The 22,841-nt window shown below is 40.7% G+C and overlaps 1 protein-coding gene across 1 annotated transcript in view; it reads right to left on the bottom strand.

Moving 5' to 3' along the window:
• Positions 1-22,841, bottom strand: part of LOC134418996 (transmembrane protease serine 11E-like) — a 41,735-nt gene that overhangs the window by 8,310 nt on the left and 10,584 nt on the right. The window contains exons 4-5 of the mRNA XM_063158001.1: positions 11,230-11,297; positions 7,907-8,070 (exon numbers count right to left, since the gene is read on the bottom strand). Of these exons, the coding sequence (XP_063014071.1) occupies positions 7,907-8,070; positions 11,230-11,297 (232 nt within the window). The remainder of the gene's footprint in view (positions 1-7,906; positions 8,071-11,229; positions 11,298-22,841) is intronic.

The raw sequence follows: 22,841 nt of genomic DNA, 5'->3' as shown, positions 1-22,841 counted from the left end.
TTTTCACTAGAGCTACCACTGTATTTTCCAGCACTCAAAACCATTTTTAAAATATAACTAATTTTTTAAAAATCATAATTTCAATGTAGTTTTTTATTCATATAGTGATTCTATACTGGTGTCAACAACTTCATGTATTGTGTCTGGATAGGCTTTCTCAGCAAATCCCTATCCTTATCCAATTCCTTCCTTTCTCTTTACTGCTACACAGAATAATATGCTAGTTTTGAGCCAAACCCACACCAAGTCAGGAGGAGTCCCTTTTGAATGCAAAGGGCTCTGGCTCACACTTGTCACCTATTGGGTTTGTATCTCATGTGTTTTGCATGCAGGCTTGACACTCCCTCAGGTATGCTGGGTGAATTGTCTGTTTGCAATCCACCAGTACCAGACGTGTGCTCACTCATTTCTTAATGTGACAGTGAGCAGATTGTGATAGAAAAAAGGAAACAAGCAGAACTCCAGCATATGTACAGCTTGTCTGTAGGGAATGTTACAGACCAAAGGCAGTGCTAGGGCTGATGTGTGTGTGTGCAACCACTGCTGTATTTTATAAGGATGGGAGATTAGTTAAAGTTGGACATTTATATAGCAGCACAGTCTATTCACTGTAGAAGGAACTGAAGTCTTATTCACTATGAACAGGAACTGTTCACATGATGAAGATAATTACATTTCACTGCTGGGCAGGACACAACTTCCAAGGTCCTCTTTCAAATAAAAATGCACATTTGTATTTTCTCAATTCATATGAAAAAAGGAAGAAAACATTAAAAATACACTACTTTTGCATTTCAGTAACGCTAGTTGTATTCTGTGAATTTCCCTGGATTATATGGTTGGTTGTCTCCTAGAACCCTTACATCAAAATGGAATAACACCACAGAGCAAAAGCTAGGTCAGCAGAGGGATTCAGCTGTGGTGTAAACATTACTGTTTGCTAAATTGTACTAAGGCTTTGACCACTTCCCCTGTACATTTATATTGGCTAGAAGTGCTTGGAAAAATCTGGCCCTACTTGTTTCTTTCAACTATGATGAGCCAGTGTCTTCCTAGAAATTCATACAATCTTCAGAACTAGTTCATCATTTGAGTCACACCACTACTTTATAAACTGGTAAGAAACCAACAAATGTAATTCACAATGCAAGAGGACCTTTTGCCTTTAAGTGCAATACTGACAACAGTGTTTTTTAGCTTTTCTCTGGGTGGAGAGACATTTACCTCATAATTCATAATTATAAAGCCTGCAGCCAATTATTATCACTTACATTATGTTGCAAAGCTCATTGAGAAGACAAAAGGAGCAACCAGCTTGTTCAAGTGCAGTGCCGGAAGCAATTCAATTGGCATGTTCCCACTGCATCGAGTTTTGCTGTGAGTCACAGTGCTCTGCAAGGCACCTGCATCTATCTCTGTTTGCCTTTTTACCAGGCACCTAGAAAAAAATACAAACCTCACATGGGCAAAATTTTACCCATTGCTTCCAGTTGGATCAACTTCTGTGTGATTGGAGAGACAAGCCTTCCACGCACACACTGCCAGTTTGTACAGCTCTGAATGTCAGCATGTCTTATGTCACTACTATGCAACTGCTCTACTCTCCTACCCATCCACTGCTGAAGGAAAAAGGCCAGTGATACCCTGTTTTAATTACTGTTAGAAAATTCAGTGCTGTATTCACTAGGGTAGGGTCCCAAACACAGAGCACATGCATGTGTTTGGAAAACTGAAGTAACTGACCCTATTTTCAGATAAGCTGAGCTCACAGTAGATCAAAAGCAGGAAGCACTCTGGGTTACATGACACCACTGAAAATAAAGTTCCTTACTGGTTTACCTTGCTAGGGGCTTGCCTTCATTTGTTACCAGCTTCCCATTTTGGCCTGTTGAAGAGCACAGATGTTCATATTGTGCCAGCCTATATGTTGCAAGCCCTGCCTTGAAGCAGTCTCTTGTAAGGCACGAGAGAAAATTTCGCTGCCCTGCTCATTTACTAGTTGCCCTGGTTGTTTGCAGTACCAAGAAAAAGCATCAATTAGTAACAATTAAAGTGTTGTATCTTGTCCCAACCACATATGGCTGCAAAAGTAGTTCTTTGTGCCACATTTAGGAAAACAGTGTTCAAGCTTCTACTGTAAACAAGTTTGACTTGAACCTGCATTGAATACCTGTAAAATGGAGCTTGCTAATGAATTCAAGCTTGTTTAACTTTAATGATAAAATGTATGTTTAAATTAAAATGGCAGCAATCTATTGAAATGCAGCTTAGGCATTCCATCTCTTAGAAGAGGGCTCTGTTCTTCAACTGGACAAGTAATTTTGTTAATATAGTTATTTTTTATATTTATTAAACAAAATAACTCTAAAACACACCTAAATTCTTAATTTCTGATTAACTTATTTAAGGCTAATAAATAATCAGTAAAGAACTCTTTTACTCCTCAACATATGTGTCTGAGCAAACTTGGAAGGAAATGCTTATAGCTAACTGCAGAGTGAATGGGACATCTTATCTGTGAGGGGTTCAGAGGTTCCTATGAAAAAATGTGCTCACTTTGCTACATCTCTAAATACTGTCAGTGTCACTGCATCAGAGGAATCAGTTGTGTGCCCACTCCTCATTTCATTTTATCCACAGAGCTCAGTGTTTATGTTAAAAGGAAAAGATCAGACAGAACTCTATGATGTAAGAGCATCAGATGTTAAATTGACATAGTGCAAGCAAAGCAACCAAATGAATTATTAGGGGATATTATGCATTTTCAGCATAGAAAGGGCCAGAGATGGCTGCAAAATTAAAGATGATACATGCTTTAAAAACCTGATGCAGTTTTACCCAATTACATAATTTTTCACAGGTGCTGATTTATAAAAGAAACTTGATTGCTTTATAGGTTTCTACACTTGCAGATTTTCTAGATGTGAAAACATAACTTCTAGTCTCAAAAGCAAACTGCATGTTCCATCCTCTACTATATCAAGTTCCTGCATCTTGCTGTTCTCTGTGTTTTTTCACACAGAGAAGGTAAGGTAGAGATTATCTTAAAAGGGATATAAGTGGAGGAAATGAACGAGTATGTGCTTCAATACTTATAACACATTCTTGGAAATGCATTTGAAGCACAAGTTTGGGAAATGCACCAGGGAGCAGAGACAGCATCTTTCCCACTGTCCTTCACCACATTATAATAACAGCTTTCTTGAAAGGAGTGAGAATTAAAAAATTCTCAGCTACATCAGGAACAGAGGCCTCACCCAGAGTTATGACAGGTAGGGTAACAGTTGTTCATGCAGACAAAAAGAGGATCACTGGCAAGTTTTAGTAGGTCACCAAACTGGGCAGCTGAGAGCAATGTCACAGAGTGCACGTCCTGCAGTGCAGACAGAAGTGGGGATCATAGCTCTACTCGAATGCTCTTTAATTACAGTGAAGATCACAAAGGTCTGAAGTACTGGGGGAGATGGGAATGACAGCGCTGAACAGCAGATTCAGTTGTGTTCCAAAAACTGTACCTTAAAGGAACTGCAGGAGTTTCCTGAAAGATGGCAAAACATGAGCTTTGGGTTTAGCAGGAAAGGCATGCTGTTGTGTGGTTACATAGTTCGTACATCCTAAAATGTCTCAACTAACCTTGCAATATTCTCACTGCTCACAACAGGAATTACCTCTCCAGATTTATGCACCCTTGTAGAAGTAGCAAAACATGGCTTAGATACAGGTGATGCAATCCTCATTCCTTCAACAGAGTAGAGTAACCTGATAGAGCCACAACAACTGCTTTGTGCCTCTAATTGTCCCTGTCACGCAGCTGTTCCCTCCCTGCTGGTGTTCACTGCCCCTGTCCTCACATCTGTCACTCCCTCCACTGTCCCCCATCAGCATCTTGATCCATGAGGCAGACATGGGTCCATACCTCACAGCTCCATCTGGTTGTCCTGCAGCCTGAGGAGGGATCTGCTATGTACCAGTTCTGTAGCAGGCATCAAAATAGATATGATTTTTAGCATTACTTTTCTTCCTGACCTACACTCATGCCTGAGCTGCAATCAATGTCTTACTACAGTAAAGGCAGCCCAAATTGCTCTCAACCTCTGCAGACAAGGCAGGGTAAAACCAAGGTTTGAGTGAGAAAATCAATTAAATTAATGTATCTGGGTCATGAGAAGAGAGGTCAAGATGACTTTTTGCTTAATGCCTTTATCACAAGCATGTCCTTGCAAAATATTAATTTTAAAATACATTTCAGTCCCTCCCATTTCAATCATTCTCTCTAGACTCTTACTGAAATGTACCACCTTGTGCCAAACTAGTGACCTCAAAGTGGAGGAATATCAGATCTCCACTGTTTCCCAATGTACAGATGCATGTTCAGTTCCACTCCCCAGAAATGCTGTTGTGGCTGATAAAGGGCAACTATCCAGACTGCTCCATACATTATTTGACACGGAACATTCCTCATCAACCCTGTCAGACACTCATCTGCATAACTCCCACAGAAGACTCGATAAAGAATTAAGAATCTGTCTGCCAGGTTCTGTACTTTGTAGTTGTTAGGAGCTTTAGCAAGCCCCAGATTCCAGATGAACAGAAACAATAACAGTTGGTTTGTTGATCAAAACCAATTCATGACTCATTATTCATGGTCAAAACCTTTGGCTGTGCAACAGATGGGAATCCTTCCTACTCACTTTGAACAGTGCCAATGATCTTGCAATCAGCTTCTTTCTGACATCAGAAGTACATTCCCAAAAATACATTTTGGGATACCTCCAACCTACCTGACAAAGGGAAATAGTCTGGCAAGCTGCTCTACACTTTACTTAATACGGATCCAGACTGTCAGGTTACTCTACTTCTAACCAAGAAACCCTCAGGAAAATAAATCAGCCTTGTAGAACTCTTTGTTGCCAGAACTATATAGAAGCCAAACTGCAACATCTTCTTTCAGTGCCAGTGGAAAAGCAAGTCCTAACATGGGTGTTTCCAAGACATCTGACATTTTGATATCTCACTTTGATTGCCCTTGCACTGCTCTTCAGGGAAGGTTTGCTTAGTTCTTCACTGAAAATTTGGCTTCTAGTGGGGTTTGTACACCAGGACAAAGAATTCTATCAGTTCTTATTTTCTATCAAAATCAGAGAGAATGTGTGGATGTAAACCATCCTTGACCAGGGGACTCTGATGTCTAGCTAAATAAGAAAGCAGGAACTTTAGTAATAATACATTTGAAGGTACTCTGACAAAAATGTATTTTTGAAGTCCTATGTAAAGAACATCTACAGTTTAGTGACAGAAAAACCAGAGACAGTATTATGCTGTTTTCCTTGAAGTTCTGCACATTTTCTATTTTCTCACGTATGTATGATCAAGCTTCTCTCTATTTTAGAAAAAAAAAAAAAGAAAAAAAACTAAGAATATATTGTCAGTGTAGACTTTATCCCCTCTTTATTCCCAATCCTCAGGAATGCAGAGGTAAAGCAAGTTCTACCCCTGGTCTGGCATCTTAATGTTGTAGTGCTGCCCTGAACTGCAGCTTGAATGTCCCAAGTGTGGCACCCAGTTTGGAAGAGTTTGTTGGAACTGATTCTCAAGGCAAATACTTGTGAGTGAAGTGAAGGTTGAGACATGGTGTTGAACAACAAGGTGATTATTTCGGGGGAGGAAGACTTAAGAAGGTTCCCTTTATCAGACTCCCCCTAGGATGTGATATAAATAAGTGCCTGACCTGGATTTGTTCAACTAGTGAGCTATGCTTAGCTAAAATGAGCTATATCATGGCCCCTAAATTAGAATATTTTGATAAGGTGGTTACAAAGAACAGGTTAATGATTTTTTACAAGCCATTATGAAAATAAAATTCTGAAAATGCCTTAGGATAAATAAGGATTCCAGCTGGCAAAAAGGTACAGTGAAGCAATATTTAGAAAGCTGCCTGCAGAGCATGGAAAATATCTAGGGCTTCTTAGGTTTTATGGTTTAAATACTAATAGTGGACAAGTATTTCCACTTGTGGGGAGAGAAAAGTAGAAAAGGCAAAACCTAGATTCTTCTCTGGACCTCTAGGATCTGTTGAAAATTGTCACTTCTCCCTGGTGTGAGGAATGAGTTTTATAAATTGAGACCAGCACCTCCTCTAAAAGCATAGGAGCTCTCCATTCTATACTCTTCTCCTGAGTCCACCTGAAATGGCAACACTGTTCAGGATCTGGCCTAAGCTTCATACCACTGCTGAAATCCTATTAGCAAAAAAGATCAAAAAAATTTTTTGGACAGCCTTTTATTGTTGTCTCTTAGAAATGCCAAGGTATTGTTTATGTTCCTTTGTGTCACTCATAGCCCTTGCACAATGCTAGTCCTGTAATGAGTAGCTGACCTGTGCAGTCAGTGTTTTATGGTTAGGCTGGGAGAGCCAAGAAAAGCAGCACAAAGTTTGTCACACAACTTGGATAAAGTAATACAGATGCCATCTCTTAGTGGGACTATTTAATGAAAACATTGCAATTCAATTGCATTAGCCAATTTTTTAATTAGCTTTTAGTGCATTACTGTAACATTCCTGGTGCAGTTCAAGGTCAACTAAAACAATTTTGATTCGTTTCCCACATTTTCCAGACTGAATAAAAGCAGCTCGACTTGATTAGGTCACAGTCCTTTTTTAACAATAATTTGTGTACTCTTTCCAATTTTATCCTTTACGTAAAGCATCAAATTAAAGTAAAGATTCAAAATTCACCAACTCACCACCCAACTGTGTAAACAAAACCAAATCTCTTCGAATCTCTCTGATACCCACACAGTATTTTTATCTGGGAGAATTTACATGTACACTTTGTTGAACAGGAACTACTGGCATATAAACAACACTGCAGGGAAATGGTGATTACTTGCCCAGAGGGATGTCACCTGTCATCCTGAGCCATTCCAAAGGGGAAGGCTGGTTGGCCCATCAAGAAACAATGGGAGTGTGACAGCTCATATTTGAGTTTCATTGCATTACCACAATGCAAATCTGTGCCCAGTTCAAGAACCAAGAGGAGGAACAAGAAGTTGCTCCTGCTCATTTCTGTGTGGGAGGAAGTCTGGATCCATCCAGTATGGAATCTGGCTGAGGTTTCCTGTTCCCTAAATACAGCTGTCTAACCTCTGCAGATTTCTGCTGGTTCAAGTAGCCTAATGTGGAACAGCAAGCAGCAAGCACTCACCCTATTACTGTACTCTCACCCCTGCACTTAGGAGCAAGCAGTTCTGCAAAAACAAATGGAGCAAGTATCTGTCCCTAGCTGTCAGCCAGGAACTCATCCTTGAAACGTTTGACACACAGAAAAATTGCTGACTATATATAACTGAAGCCAAGACAGAGACAAAATTCTAAGCCTGCACAAAAATTCTGTAGCGGAACCAAAGTGTAGAAGGTAATGCAGTTAATGGTCATATCCTGCAGATTTATGTCTGCTTTGTGAAAAGGGAAAATCCCTACCTGAGAAGTCATGTAGATAAGAACATTATGCCTTTCTTTCCCTTTCCTCTGGGGAAGTTGCAAGGCTTTTGATCCTCACACCAAATATTATTTTTTCAGTGCATTGGTTCTTTCCCCTTGTCATCCATATATACTTCCTGCACTTTCAGACTCCATGACAGTGACATAAAGTTGATACTGCAGTTTGGAGGAAGGCTGAGGCTGTACTAAGAAACCACAAAGTAACTGCTCCCAGTTATCTGTATTTAAGATTTTTTTTAAGATTTAGAGAGGTTTTCCACTGATTTTGGTCTAACTTAAGGAGCATGAAAGACCACCATTCAGACACAGTAACATCAAAAGCTATCATCAAAACGGAAAAAAAACCAAGTTCCATCAATCAGAAAATGGAAAGAATTACTTTTAAAAGAAATGTGACATACTTACTTGAGATGGAGGAAGATCGGACGTTTATCCTCAGAGGCCCTGTGTATCTTTTCAGGCCCCTCCGTAAGATCTTCCCAACTCTTTCGCGCAGTGCTTCTCTAGAGTCCGTAGCGGAGAACCAGAATGTGAGCAAAGCCTCTGCCATCACACCATCAGTATCTGGGCTACAAACCAATGAAAGAGTCTCGTTACCTCCAGCCCACTTCTGCATTTCTTAGCTTTTATCTTAGCTCCTCTAGCAATGGCAATGTAACATAAAAGATTAGATACATTTTCAAGCATTTGTGAGAAGGAATTTCCAAAATAAATCCAAGAATGCTGAATGGTCAAATGCATCATAGGCTAGAAGACAGCATGATGCTTTCTGTGAACAAATGGCCAGACCAATTTTATAATAGAGTCCAAAAAGCAGTCGCTGACTACACGCCTGAGACGGAAGAGAGGAAGGAATGAATTTGATTGCAATGAAAAGCTGGATAAACAGCACTTGGAAACATGAGGTAGATGATTAACAGTATCTACACAGACCTTTCAATGGCCCTGCACATACACAGAATAAAAATTTACAATCATCATCAGAAAGGTACTTGGATCTTTTTGGGAGATGAGAAGAGACCACACAACCTAATTCCACCACAGCAGTCTCTTGGAGAATGTTCCTAATAGCCTCATGTTGTGCAACAACAAATGAAACTTGGCAACATGCCCACAGCATATTTATTAAAGTCAAAGAGCTGGATCACAAAAGGGCCTTTAACGCCTCATTGAAAAGTGCAAGCAGCACATACATTGAGACACACAATTCCACAATTTTAGTGTAAGATCAGAGGAAAGAAAAGGGAGAAAAGTCTTGTCATAGATTGAATTCACCTGGTAGTTGTATTTCATTTTCCTTAAAGCATCAGATACTGCAAGAGATGGAATGATAGACTACAAACATCAAACTGACTAATCTGGCATAGTAAATCTTGCTCTGTACTTGCAGATGTCTTATCCCTGCTCATCACAAAGGGAAGGTAAGAGCTTGCACCAGGAACCTTCTCTCCTGTGCCTCCTCCTACCTGAACCAAGAAGCAATGAGACACAAGCCACAACAGATGAAATCACAGTTACTTCATACAGGGGGAGAACTTAAAGCAGGTTTCTCTTTCTTTGGATAGGAAAGGAAAAGAGAAGATCTCCTAGTTATATATTCCTGTCTTGGAAATTTGTAATTACATAAAGGAAAACTAGAAGACGGACAGCTTATCCAGAACTCATGCAAGCAGGCTTTAATCTTTGAAGGGAACATGTGCAAAATTGAAACAGACATTCCTGATATTGCCAGTGAAGGGAAAGAAAAGGCTTTAAGCACACCAAGACATGCCAAGTAGTTTGTAGGTGAGCAGAAAGACACACTCCTTGCCTCAAGGATCTCATAATTGAGACTGAGAAGTTGTGTGTGAACTTTTCAACAGACTGTTTTTTTCAATTTGTTCCAACTTCAGCGTGATTGCCACTTCATTTATTTTCCAGATATTATCTGATCCAACTGTGGGTGTTGCTCTGCATTTCTGAGGTGTTCCCTCACCTCTCCCCCCACTCCTCTTCCTGTGCTATGCCACACTGGAATTACCATATCAACTCTTGCAAGCAAACCACACCTCTCGAAACCCTCGGGTAAGTACTGCCCACCCTGATTCACTTATTATATAGCAGAGATCCAGAGCCAAGGACACCTTTTCAAGGTTAGTATTGTCTTTCTTAGTGAGCAGTGGCATTATTATTAATGCATTGCTTATACTGAGCCAAAAGATACACACAGTCCTTTCCAAGTAAATTCACAACCATGACCCTGCTCAAAAGAACTTGCAGTCTGAGCCCTTGAAGAGGCATAAAGAGTGTATATCTGAAAAAGCAAACAAGCTGTGGCGCATGCAAATCTTGCATCCAACACCGCAAACATCACAAATACCTCAGTCTGTCCTTGGGAAAAGAAGTAATGAAAAATACCATTTATCCCTACATATTGGCCTCTCAGATCCCTAAATCACTCTGCCTATGCTTGCAACACTCTAGACAGTATCAAAAATGTCCTTAAAGCTTGTATGTAACTGGGGATTAAGCTAAGGCAGAGGCAGGATGTCACAAACCATGTAAGAACAAAGAGGTGTACATTCAGCACTTTAGATCTTAGTCTTGTAGCTTTAGTCTATGATTATGAAGACATTCAAGGTTTCTTTGCAAAGTGTTGGGCACTGTCACTCAGGAGCAAGATCTTAGTACTACAATAGACAGTTATGTAAAAAGATAATTTTCAGCACTTAACAGTGGTTAAAAAAAATCAAATTAAACATTATGTATTATTGGCAGTTGAACAGAGAGTAAAAGAGGAAAAAAGTTCCACATTGCTCAGTGATAATCTCAACTATGGGTCTGACCTATTTATCTCAAAAAAGCAGGAACAGCAGACCTGAGAGATGTATGGAATGGGATGATAAGAAACAGTTTGAAATGCAAAGAATGTTGAGTAGACTGGGATTTCCAACTGAAAAATGAAAAATTAAAAAAGAGTGGATCTTATTGAATACAAGAGAGAAAATATGATGGGAGTGTCCAGAATCAGTAAATGTACGGAGAGGAGGGGTAGCGATCAACTTTTTATCATCTCTTCCAGCACAAGCGCTAGGGGTCATTGAATGATCCAAAGAAGGTGGTTCCTCTCAAGTTTCTCCTTCCTAAAGGACCGAGGTGCATGGATTTCAAGAGCCCAGGAGACAACAGACAAGTCCTTGGGAAATAACGCCACCGAGGGCTGCTAAACAAACCGCAGCCACTTCAAGAACTTCCAAGTGGTAAATACCTGGAGGCAGGGAGCATACCAAGAAGCAGTTATCACAGCTCTGTTGTGCTGCTACTGTTTCCTGGGCACCTACTTATGCCCATTCTCAGAGCCACAATGATAAGTGGGACTTTCTGAGCCAGCACAGCCTGGTTTTACTTGACAAGCCCAGTGCAATAGAAATGCTAGAAATGACATCTGCATTACAGTGTAAGAAATAGTTTTGAAAATCCTTTTTGGTTTTAGATAGCTTTAGTTATCTCTGCTTTAATGACTAAAGCTTGTTCAGAATTTGAACACAAACTTGTTGGAATTTGGACTGACTGAAGGATATCTTCTGCATTAAGATCCAAAGGAGAGCAAGGTTCAGAACTAGATTATGCTCAGTTAGGGATTATGCTCTGGTTTTACACACAATACACTGTACTGAATCAGATCTAGCTGGGCTTGGTGTACATTTAATTTTATCTCAGCTGCGTGCATTTATTATTATCTCACATACCTCACTCTGATTAAGCGTGAACGGATGTATTTTTTCCTTAAAATGGAATTGTAAAATGTCTTGTCGATCTGTTGAAAAAAGAAAAATATAAGATAACAACAAAAAAGGAGGGAAGTGGACATATAGCTGGAAGGAGCATTCAGAAAACAGCGTTCAGTAACAAACTCACAGCTTACAGAGCCAAGAAACGTAGAGCAGCCCAGCCTCTAGATAATATTTGTCCCAGATCTTTTATAATCATTTCCCCTTTGACCTAAGGCGTATCATAAAAAAGCAAGCTCATTTTTCTAAATGTCCTATGGCTACATCGGTGTGCCACTGCAGTGCTGTCTCATCCACTCCCAGGCATAATGAGAAATACATGAACAACCTTGGAACACACTGCTGCACTCTTCCAAAGCACAGCGTCCTGAAGACTGCCCACAGAACGGATACAGCATGCTGTGCTCTGCAGTGCACTCAGCCTCTCTTGTAGGGGTCCTTTCTGACACAGCCTTTACCCTTGGTCTTACAGAAATCTATAGCAAAGCCACCAATAATTCCAAATTATTATTGGATTATCATGTTCCCCGATAACCCTTGTGATTTTCCACATGCTTGGACAATCGTCAAGCAATTCTCATCGGAAACTGGAAATCCAGGACTCCTAAGGAATTGATCCCCAAATAACATCTTTACCAGTTCCTGCTCAACTACATCCTGTCAGGATGTCATCTCAAGATTGCAGGATCAGTCTGAGACAGCTCAGTGTGATATAACATGGCATGAAATTCTGCCAGGAATGGCTCGGGATCACCGAAGGATTGAGAAATAGCAGAGTCACTGGTGAGTTATGCAGCAACTCCTCCTACCAGCAAGACCCAGTAAATTGAACATATCCTGTAAACATCAAATGCATGACAGGAAAAACTGCACAGAAATGCTTTACAACATCATGTAAGCTGTCTCTTATTTTTTGTTTTTAGCCCTTAAAGGCAGTCTATTTTAGCCAAGTCTCAAGATGTTCTGTTTTCCAAAGGAAAGAAAAAAATAATGGTTCTCAAACTATTCATATGTGGAAATATGTCAGATACAGAAACAAGCATGTAAGCATGAAATCTGGGGGTGATTCCTCCCAAGGAACACAAACCCCCTATTTACCAGCCTTGGCTGTCACAATATGAAGCTTCATGGCATTGCACAGGGATATTGAAGCAGAATAATTATAAAGTGAAAACTGCACAATTATTATTTTAAGGTGATTTTAAGCATACATTAGTAAGGAAAAAAAGAAACATTTTTAATGGTCATGCATTTAGCTGATGTTGTACCTTGCTCTTACTGGCAGTTATCTGCAATTAGTTTGACATTTAAACAGACAAAATTCTATGGAAAAAGACATCTCAACTGCAACAAGCTGCTGTAGATAGGCAGAATGCTTTTTATTCTCTCACTTTGCAGATTGCCAGCTGCTACCACTGCATTTGATGATGCATCCAGTTAAAAAGAGTTTTATTTCCTATAACTCCACATCCTGTTCCACCACAACCTCCCTTGGTTATTGGAAGCAGTTTCCTTAGACAAAAAGGGAGATTTTCTGCTTTGTTTTTTTTTAATGATAACATTTGCTTATCATTTCTGTCACAGTGTTAACTGCTGCACCAGTGATTGTGTAAGCAGAAGCATGTGGCTGAGCAGCACTGCCAGCTTTCTGGCATGCAGTGGCATGTGCTATCTTCAGCTGCCTCGTCTTTGAGAACTTTTGAGATCTTTGGGACAGGGATTTCTTTGAGGAGTGCTTTGCAATCAAAAGAGAGCCTTGAGCTGGGCTGAGATACACCTCAAGCTGCTGCATTGCTAACAAGCACAGTGAAATCAGAGGGACTTTCAGCTTGGGAGTGAAGAGGGCAGGAATTCACATTCCCTTGCAAGAGAGGGTTGTGTCCATTTGACATTCCCAAGTCTTTTATCTCCTCCTGACAGCTGGATCTTCAAGATACCTTACTGTCTCAAATGTCAACTGGTTTTGCTACACTTTCCACTTGCACTTCTGCAGCAGATACAGAGATCCCTACTTCTATCATCCATTCTCTCATGTATCTTTGTTACAGCCTAAGCAGCTTGTGTGATTGTGGTTTTTGTACTCCCAACATGTTCGGCTTTCTCCTTTTCTCCTTAGCCTGGACTGCTTCCAAGATGTTCCATTCAGTCTGATTAGGAACACCATGTGCTGCAGCAGAGACAAAGACTTCCAGTGGTGGGTCACAAAACTTTTGTTTGTACTTTTAACAAAAAGACTCTGTGGAGTCCAAACACAACTAAACTATCAGTAACAGACACTGTTTTCAGAACATTCAATCCAGAAGGCGTCTTAGATAATTTTCGTGGGGAGAACAGGAAGCATATGATTTAAAATTATACCAAATCTGTGTTACTTCCATCCTCTTTCACACTTTCATATCTGAATGAGAAAGTAGACACCTTTTCCATTACACACTGTCACTGACTTTCCCACCCTTAAGTGTTGCCTTAGCACTACATCACCCACAGACAAAAAATAACTGAAGGGTGGCTTTGTTTTCAGTGAACCTTGCAGGGCCTTTAACACCTTCAAATGTGAGCTAACATTTTTTACTTTTGCAAACTACTGTGTTGTATCATGAAAGAAGCCCTAGCCAAACCTCTGCACTGTCGCCTACCACTCAACTGCTGATGAATTCATTTGGCAAATATGACCCAAACCTCTTCTTTCCTTCAACTATGATTCTGGTAAAATTATTAAACATAATTTTTATATTCATACAGAGTTTATATAAGAGGAGAGTATGAAGGAAGATGCTGTCAGATAAAAACTTTCAGAGATTAATGTTCTGCCTTATATTTTTACAGTTTTTTTTTGGTGAAGGCTTTCACACACCAAACAGAAAACATTTTTCTCCAGCCTGCTAATAGCTTTCTTTTCAGTTTAAGTCACAACCATTGGAGCAAAAGCAATTAGGACTTTGTTCAGTGACTAGGTGTGACCTGGTTCTGCTTGGGAAAAGCATTTAAACTAATTTTAAATATTTTGCTTTGATTACAGCCCCTCAAAAGTGACACTGTCATGACCAAATCCCTTCAATTCACCACTGTTAAAGTGCATCTCACTGTTTTTCCTGGCCCTTGTCTAGCAACAGCTCAACTGCTACAGCTGTTGCTGCAGACAAGGTCTATGTACATTCTGAACCAAGTGCCAAGTCCTGCTCCTTTTTAAGTGAGAAGCATTTTCTTGATGGTCTTTATTTAGAAAATGACATTTCTAATTTCCTCAGTTTAATTTATAATTTCCAAACTTTTTACTACACTTCTCTCTATGCAGAACAATTTTCTTAGACAAATTGGACTTTGTTCCTGAGTGCTGGTCCATCCAATACAATACAACAAATAGTGGCCAGCACCAAAGATGCAGTAAGAGGGCAAAACATTCCCACTGTACAAACATAGACAAAAAGGAAATTCTTCCTTGCTCCTTGTAGCCAGAGTTGTTTTATACTTTGATGAACAAGACTTCTTTTCCTATTCTGTCTCAAAAAACTCCAGATCTCATCATCATACTCTTTTTCTTGTGTCGTACCATGCTCAACCTTCTAAGGCCCGTGAGCAATCTACTGAAATCTTTGTGATTCTTTTTGTAAAAATCTTTGTGATTTCAGAGTCTCACAATATGTCCTTCCTCCCTGGGACCCAAAAAACACCCAAACTTTGGAAATAGGTCACAACAGGGATCCCATTGCTTCTGGGTAGTGGGAACTGACATGAGCTGGCCTTGCCCAGATGTGTGGCTGTGTCTGGAAGTGCCCCAGCAAGGCTGGCTGTGTCAAGCCCTCGCTTTCTCCCACCACACACTGCTCTGCCACCACACGCTGGGTCACAGGGTTCATCAAAAAGTTATCTTAAATCTAGTTTGACAGAACTCTCCTCAGGAATATTTGCTGAATGCACTGAGTTATTTGCATGGGATGTTCCAAAGCATTCATTAGACATGGGAGCACAAAGCCTCTCATTGCTCAATAGTATTGCTTTTTTGCCTGCTGCCAGTTTAGTCCTTCAACAGCTATCCTCATACCACATTCTTCCTCTTGCCTCAGTAGCTACTTAGGATGTAAAGCCTATTATTAGTGATATTTAAAGCTTTTTGACCATAAATAGAAATTGCAACATACAACTTGATTCAGTGACTCTCCCCAGTTTACAGTTCAACATGCTGAGACCCCTAGAGCTGACCAAAGTACAAATCCAGTAGCTGCTCCCTTGAGAACCTGACATTTTTACAGCCCTGATTTCAACTAAGGGGTTGAGAGAGGACACAAAGAGAAAGACTGACAGGGACAGCAAAAAAAAGAATGTGGCACTGTTCCAAACCAGGATGTGGACATCACACTCTCCTTGGAAACATACATTCCAATTACTACCACAGCCCTACAGCCACAGTCCTTGCCTGAGGTGAAGAAAACAGACTTGAAGGAGAGCAAGTTCAATGGTCCCCTTGCCTCCAGCAAACCAGAGGCAAGGGGACCATTGCCTCAGAATGGTCCATCAGAAACCACGCACACAAGGACAGCAGGTCTCACAGTGGGCAAGAGCTGTGTGATCCCAAACATCAGCAAACGGCATCACAAACTCCTCACAGGGTTTAAGCTAACAGGGCTGCTAAAGCTGAGGGGTGAGTAAGCACTGCCTGACTGCACTGAAATAAGGAGCTCAGCTGGATGCTTCCCAGAGGCCACATCTGCAAAAGAGGAATTATTGTGCTTGTATAATTGTAGTTCCTAAAAAGATTGGTCTTTCGGATAAAAGAAATTAAGAGGACTAATACATGGGATAACGTCAGGATTTAAAGTACCATGCTTATGCTTGGTGCAACCAATTTCAAAGGCATGTAATGACATGAATGTTTCATTATAGTTATGTGTATTAGTGACAGCTGGAATTAAGGTCACCTAAGTATTCTCATTCCTACTCCCTGCTTTCAATTATCCATAATTAGCTTCCTAAAACTTTCACACTGCTATTAAAATTTTGTCCACTTAGGGGGGCGATTTCCAGCTTTGGGAGAGAAAATCAGGTTTGGTGAGAAAGGCATCTGTGCCAATATCCAGAGAAGGGCTTTGTGGTTGGGGATTTTCTTCTTCCCAAAACAACACACTTTCCCCAGAAAAATTACTACGTGCATTCTGGGGGTTTTTTAAACAATACTTAAAGGTAAGGAGCTGAAATACAAGAGCAAATACCTCTTAGGAAAATAACAGTTTTGTGAAATCTGAGGAAAATCATTGGTTATGTATTCAGCTTACAAGTGCCCAAATACCACCAACCACACAACTTCAGTATTGAATTTAGTTTCCCCCTTTGGACAAGACCATGATCTAAGCAGCCACTCTTTTGACCAGCCAGATTTTGATCACTGGTTTGCATCTTGAATCACTTCATTGATATAATTACTTGCAAACAATGCAGTAATTCTGGATTGTGAGTCTATAATTAAGATAAGGTTCTACCCTTAATCACACACACTATCGATAGCTGTGCTTTGCTTCATTTTGAATTCCTTTTTCCCCATCCATTCTCTTTGTGCACATTTCAGAGCTTCTCATCATGCACACTGGATCAACACTAAAGTTACTTGTTTATTGGGGGTGAAGTGTGTGATGACTTTTTTGGATTTGTACATGCATATTACAACTTCTGCTTTCATGAACCAAGAAGTGAAAAAGAAAAATCAGCTTGCATGCCTTTTACTTGAGAAAATTGTATTACATTAGTAAGTCAAAGAATGAAAGAAGTTGAAGGATCAGTGAATTTACATGGGAAAAAAAATTCGATATTAGGCATATTTTTGATAACTAACTATTTCATCTTTAAAAATTCATGAAATTTAGGTAGAGCTCACTGAAAGTTTGAGGTCTTAGAGATGATGAAAAGTACTAAGCCATAGGCCCATGTGTTACACTGCATCAACTCCCACCAGCATTTAAAAGTGCTTTATATTTTCTTCAGAATTTTGTTTCCTGTGTTACTTTTTCCTGTGCTAGTTTTTCCTGTTTCCATGTGACCCATGGAAACAGGAAAAACTGAAAACAAAATTAAAAAGCAAGAAAGTATGGCAGTTTTTAAATCTCTGCATTATATACCTACACCCGTTGTCTTTTTCTTCTTTTAATTTCAATAGGAACTTCTAAAAACAGCATCCCAAGTGAAATGCAGGTGTTTGCTGTGAGTTATTTCCTCTCTCTCAGCACAGCATTTCACCTATCTCTTTAGGGCCACACCTGTATATATACATACTGACAGTCAAGTGTGCTGTCAACCTCTAATTCCAGAGCTAAACAAACATGTTGCCAGGCTGTCATCTTGGCCACTGATCCACTGCTGTCTCCCTCTTAGCTAAATTACCATGGAAAATCCTTTCTGCTTTGTTTCTAGCCCCAGCCACCCATAGAGGGCACCCCGATTGTACCATGCCAGTCCAAGGACAATGCTTCCTATTTGAGAGAATCACTCCCTTTATGGTTATGAAGCGGAAGTTATCAAATCCCCTAAATTTATTTTGGTACTTTTCTCCTCAAAATGTTCCTTAAATAACTTTCTTTACATAGATAAAAGATTTTTTTCTGATTTTATATTATTGTTTTCCAGAAGAAAATAAAAAGCTAAATTTAAAAAGCTTAATTATTCTGGCTTTTGTTCTATAGATGCTTTTGTAAATAAAATTGCCTTTAGTGATGAACAAGAAAATCTTTAATTAAAGTTCTGTTCTTTTTATCTCATATTGGTACTATGTAATTACTTGAGGGAGCACATATAAAGCCTAGGAATGCTTGAGTTTAAATAGAGACTTAGGTTTTAGATTTTGGGATCTTTATCCATAAACACTACCAAATCTCTTTTGAAATTTATTACATACAGAACATTCTTACTCACTTTGGTCTGGATGCTGAAAACCTCTGAAAAGTCCTTGGAAAGATCTGGCTGCTGCAGATACCATAATTTCTGATTTGGCTAATTTATATTAAATTTTCTTTTGTTTTAGGGGCTAAGAGTGGAAAATAAGTGGGGGTTTTGCACACACAGCAAATGAAGCTACATGGTATTTGTAGATACCTGCACTTTTCCATTTGCTGTACAAATGGAAACTCATGTTGGACTCCCTTGAATGTTAGCATACTCCCTTTTCTCAGGGCATGTTTACTTATCATCTCTAAAATGATCCTCACAGTCTGGTCTCCCAGAACAAATATTCTTTAGGAGTGTTTCAAAAACCTGCTGCCTTGGGGATCTGCTCCTACTGAATTAACCTCCCAACCCAAGGACCATGAGGCAGTGATGGGGCAAGCCCCAGACTTCTGAGCTTTATCTAAACACCCACAGGGAAGGTGTGACAAACACACTTCATGCACAGTTTCACCTGGTTTTGCAGCTATGAGCTCTGAAGGGATTTGTATTTCACCACCCTCTCTCTCTCAATACACACACTTCTGCTCCCCAGGAAGATTTGAGTCATCCGTGACCCTAAAAGGCCAAATGCTGTAAAGCAGCAGCTTCATCTGCTCACTCACCAGTGTTCTTGGTGTTTTCAGACAGACTTCCTTGGAGTCCAGCTCAGATGGAAACCCTAATCAGAACTTTGACTGACCCTTTGGCCCTGCAGATGTGACAGTAATCTGTTCACAACTTATAGGATTCAAGATACTTCCCAATATTGGGATGATGCAAGCTTATCCCTGGGTATAAAGCAGAGAGCCTCTCAGTCACAAGCATCCTGTTGAAGGCTAACCCTTCCACCAAACAGGGTTATCAGGTATCAAAGCTGGGGGGCAGGGAAGGAGATGCATGGCACCTGCTTGCTTCTCTGTTTCTTCTCCACCCAATTCACAGTGAGAGGTTTGTCTTAATAACCTCTAAAATCATCATCTCCCAAGGGAGAAAACTGCCTCCTTCCTCACCCGTTCCAGCAGAGGGACTCAGCAGTGAGCCCTTCAACCTGCTGAGACCAGGCACCATTATCAGAACCATTGTGCAGCATTTTCCAGTGGAATCTCAAGTGCCTCTGCAATACCCAGTAGAGGCATTAAATTAAACCCACACTAATTCAGCTCTATCAGATAGGACAAACTTCAAGACCTGCATTAATTAAAAACTTTCCCCCAACACCTGTACTTAAGGACATAGAAGATTCTCTTGTCATTGAAGTAGCTGAAGCAAGACATCTGTTTCTAAAGATGTCCTGGCACACAGTGCTGAGTTCTGAGGTGAAAATTACTTCATGAAATTCCATTAATTCAATAGAAATATTTGGATAGGCAGTGGTTTCCCAGTGGAAGCATCCAGGTACTGTTTTAATATAATCCCCAACCCCTCTGCCCAGATCCAGCCAGTTAGTTCTGTGCTGGTTTCAGATGGTGGAAGGACAAGAGGGTAGTCCAGGAGCCTTCTGGATTATGAAACAAAAGGGAAAACCCATGTTAGTCCATTCCATGGCTCAAGGCACTCCAGGAGGGAAAACAAACACCTCAACTCTCCCCCAGCCACCCAACCAACTAAGGAGGGAGCCCTGCTACACTCACACCTGAGGAACATCCCTCCACCCAGCTCACAGCCAGGCTTACCAGCACATGGGAGCAGGAGTGAGTAGGGAAGGACAGCTGGGGAGGGTACAGTGTCCAGCACAAGGTTCCACAGAGACACAGGGACTCAGACAGGGAGAAGCAGCCACACAGCAGAGCTGGGAACAGCTCTGGCCAGAGAAGGAGACAGGGAGATAACAAGGTGCCTGAGAAGGAAGAAGCGTTGCCTAGGCTCTTCTTGAGGAGGGGAAAACTGACCTCCTTCTAGGAGGAAGTATCAGAAATTTATGGTAGTGGCAAAAAAGAGCCAACAGGTACATTTACAAACCCCTGATAAAGGCTGATATCTGTTTCTGTTGAGCAACCAGCCACGTTGGGAAGGGATCACCTGCTGTAGCTGCTTGATATTGATATTGATATACACCTCTCTCTCACAGCTAGAAACCTGCCAGCCTTCAGCTGAGACAATTTCCACTGAAACTGACATACTCATTTCAAGCTCTCCTGACTGCACATCCTCTTTCCTTGGGGTCAAGGGTCTTCTACACAAGACAAAACATCCCTCCACCCTTTTTCCTGCACACAGGGCATTTACTGCAGCTGCCCAGAGTAGGCAGCTGGGATCATCCCAGTCACCCAGGTCTATCTGATTGTCACAGCTCCCTCTGCCCTTTGGCATGCCAGAGAGGCTGAAGAAGCAAAGCTTAAAGCAGGGCATTGGAAATCTCCTCCAGGATACTGTTAGTAAGAGAGTAGTTAGTGTCTCCAAGGCATTCTTGGGAAATCCAAAAGAATTAATACATTTTGTGGGAGAAGAAAAGGAAATCCAAGTCTGATGAAGGAGTTGGAGAAAAATAGTGCATAAAAGTTGTGCAGAGGAGCCACATAATAAGTGAACCCACTACAAAATAGAAACTCCTTGGAGAAGGAGCCATAAGGCTGAGACTGTGCCCTTTTTATCCAGTGTAAGAGGAGACAGTCTGGCACAGAGCATTTTAGCTTGGCAAGGGAAGAGGGGCTGGTCCAACTCGAAAAGTGAGGAGGCTCTGGTGAGCTGGAATCTTTCTTTCCCTAGTGGCATTCAGTCAAGTCTGATTTTCAAGAGAGCACAAAGGAAACGCTCACAGACACTTACAGGAAGCCAGTCAAGGAGTAAAGACCTTTCATCATCTGTTCCTCAGTCCCCTCAGCTCCACCCCAGAAGACATTTTCCAGACTTTCCAGTCAGCCCTGAGATGTTGACTGGTGCACCAGCTTCATCAGCTCTCTGGCATGATCTGGCTGCATTCCCTCCCACCTTCAATGAGATAAGAGTCAGGAATGTTGTTCACACAATGGGTGTTACTATTCAAATCTGGAAACCAAAGCAAACATCAGGCATTTGCGGCAGGTCCCAAGGAAGTCACGACATGGTTTCCATATGGAAGCAAAAACATTTTTCCTGATGAAACACCAACTCTGAAATGAACTCATTTCTGGAGCTTTCTGGAGACAAATGAAGGAGGGCTTCATCAGGAAGGAGTCAGAGAAGGGAACACTTGGCAGGGAGTTGCACTAACTCAGGTAATTTGAATGCTTCTGATTATCAGAGATGATTCACTTCTGTTCACTTTGCACCAAGTATTGAGAAAGACATTGCATTTATCTGCATTGACTCACTGTTTCACAATGTGAGCTTAGGGTATCGTTACTACTATGACAATGTAAAGGCTTGGATATCCAAAACCAGCCAAGGAAAGACTGCAAAGGGTTTTGGTAAATCCAGGCAAATTAGAAAATGTGATAAAGAACTCAAGTCTTTCCTCCTCTATCACAGAGTTGCTGTGAAGATGCTGAGAATAAAAATGCAAATGTTTTGAGACAGCTGTCTGTCAAGCTATTAAGAGGATACATGTGTCTGGAAAGATTGCTTTGATTTTTATCACCACAAGATGAGTTTTGCTGTTATAAAATCAGACTTACAAGGAACACATTGTTTCATTACTCTATGGAGTTGCTTTCAATAAGGTTACAGACAATTCTCCATCTCATACATCCTTGTTAAATGGAACACCTGGAACTAAAACCACAAAAAGTCAAACTTACAGCGGGGACCATTTATAGAAGCAAAGAATTAATAAAATTTGAGAGAGGAACATAGAATTTAATGGTCGAATTAAGGACAGCTCTTAAGAAAAATTACAGGAATGAAGGAAAGACAGCACAGTTCTGTGTATGTTTGTTATGGTGTTACTTATCAGGTGCAATTAACATGCCCTGATATAATGGTTCTCACTGCTCAACCTGCACTGGTATTTACTGTCACTACTGTCAGAACTGCTCAACACCCAGAGAGGAGATGGGGTTTCTAAAGCATTGGCTTCCATTCAAGCATCTAAATTGATAGCCATGTTCAGAGGAAATCTGATTGCATTGGACACTGTCTGAAATAACTCCTTAGCTAAAATGGGTGTTTCTTTGCCAAAGGAGGCACATGTTTTTTAAAGAAAATGAAGAAGGAATGGATTGGGAGAAAGGGATACAACTGTAGACAGTGAAGTGTTATTCCTCAGACTCCTTCTCAGTTCTTGCCTTTGTTCTCCCCCCTCAGCAATACACAGTGTCTTCTTGGTCAGGGAGAACATTCCCTCTCCAAGATCCTATATCACAAGGTGAAAATTACTGCAATTATTAGGCAATAGCTGTAAAGTGGTACCACCTAAGCCAACACAGCCTGTGTAAGATTCTGTGCATACAGATATGCACCAGAAGTACATCCTGGGAAATCTGGAATGGGTCCCAGTAGACAAAGAGGGCAGAAAGAGAACAGACACATACAGAGAAGAGCACAACTTGACTAAGATCACTGAAGCCCTCAGCAGTGAAGCTGTGAAGAGATGCTAGCACTGCCAAGTCCCTACACAGCGCCCTACTTCTCCAGAGCAATGTCCAGCACAGCTCACATTTTGTTGTGGACAAGTGACATTGCCCTAAATTAAATGATAGTGGTGGGCAAAGCATTGTCCTTTTAACTGGGTATCTGTGCATGGT

The sequence above is a fragment of the Melospiza melodia genome, chromosome 5 (genome assembly GCF_035770615.1).
Source record: "Melospiza melodia melodia isolate bMelMel2 chromosome 5, bMelMel2.pri, whole genome shotgun sequence".
In the NCBI taxonomy this organism is placed as follows: domain Eukaryota; kingdom Metazoa; phylum Chordata; class Aves; order Passeriformes; family Passerellidae; genus Melospiza; species Melospiza melodia.
The sequence above is the reverse complement of the archived record's forward strand: the minus strand, read 5'-3'. Positions and strand labels throughout refer to the sequence as shown.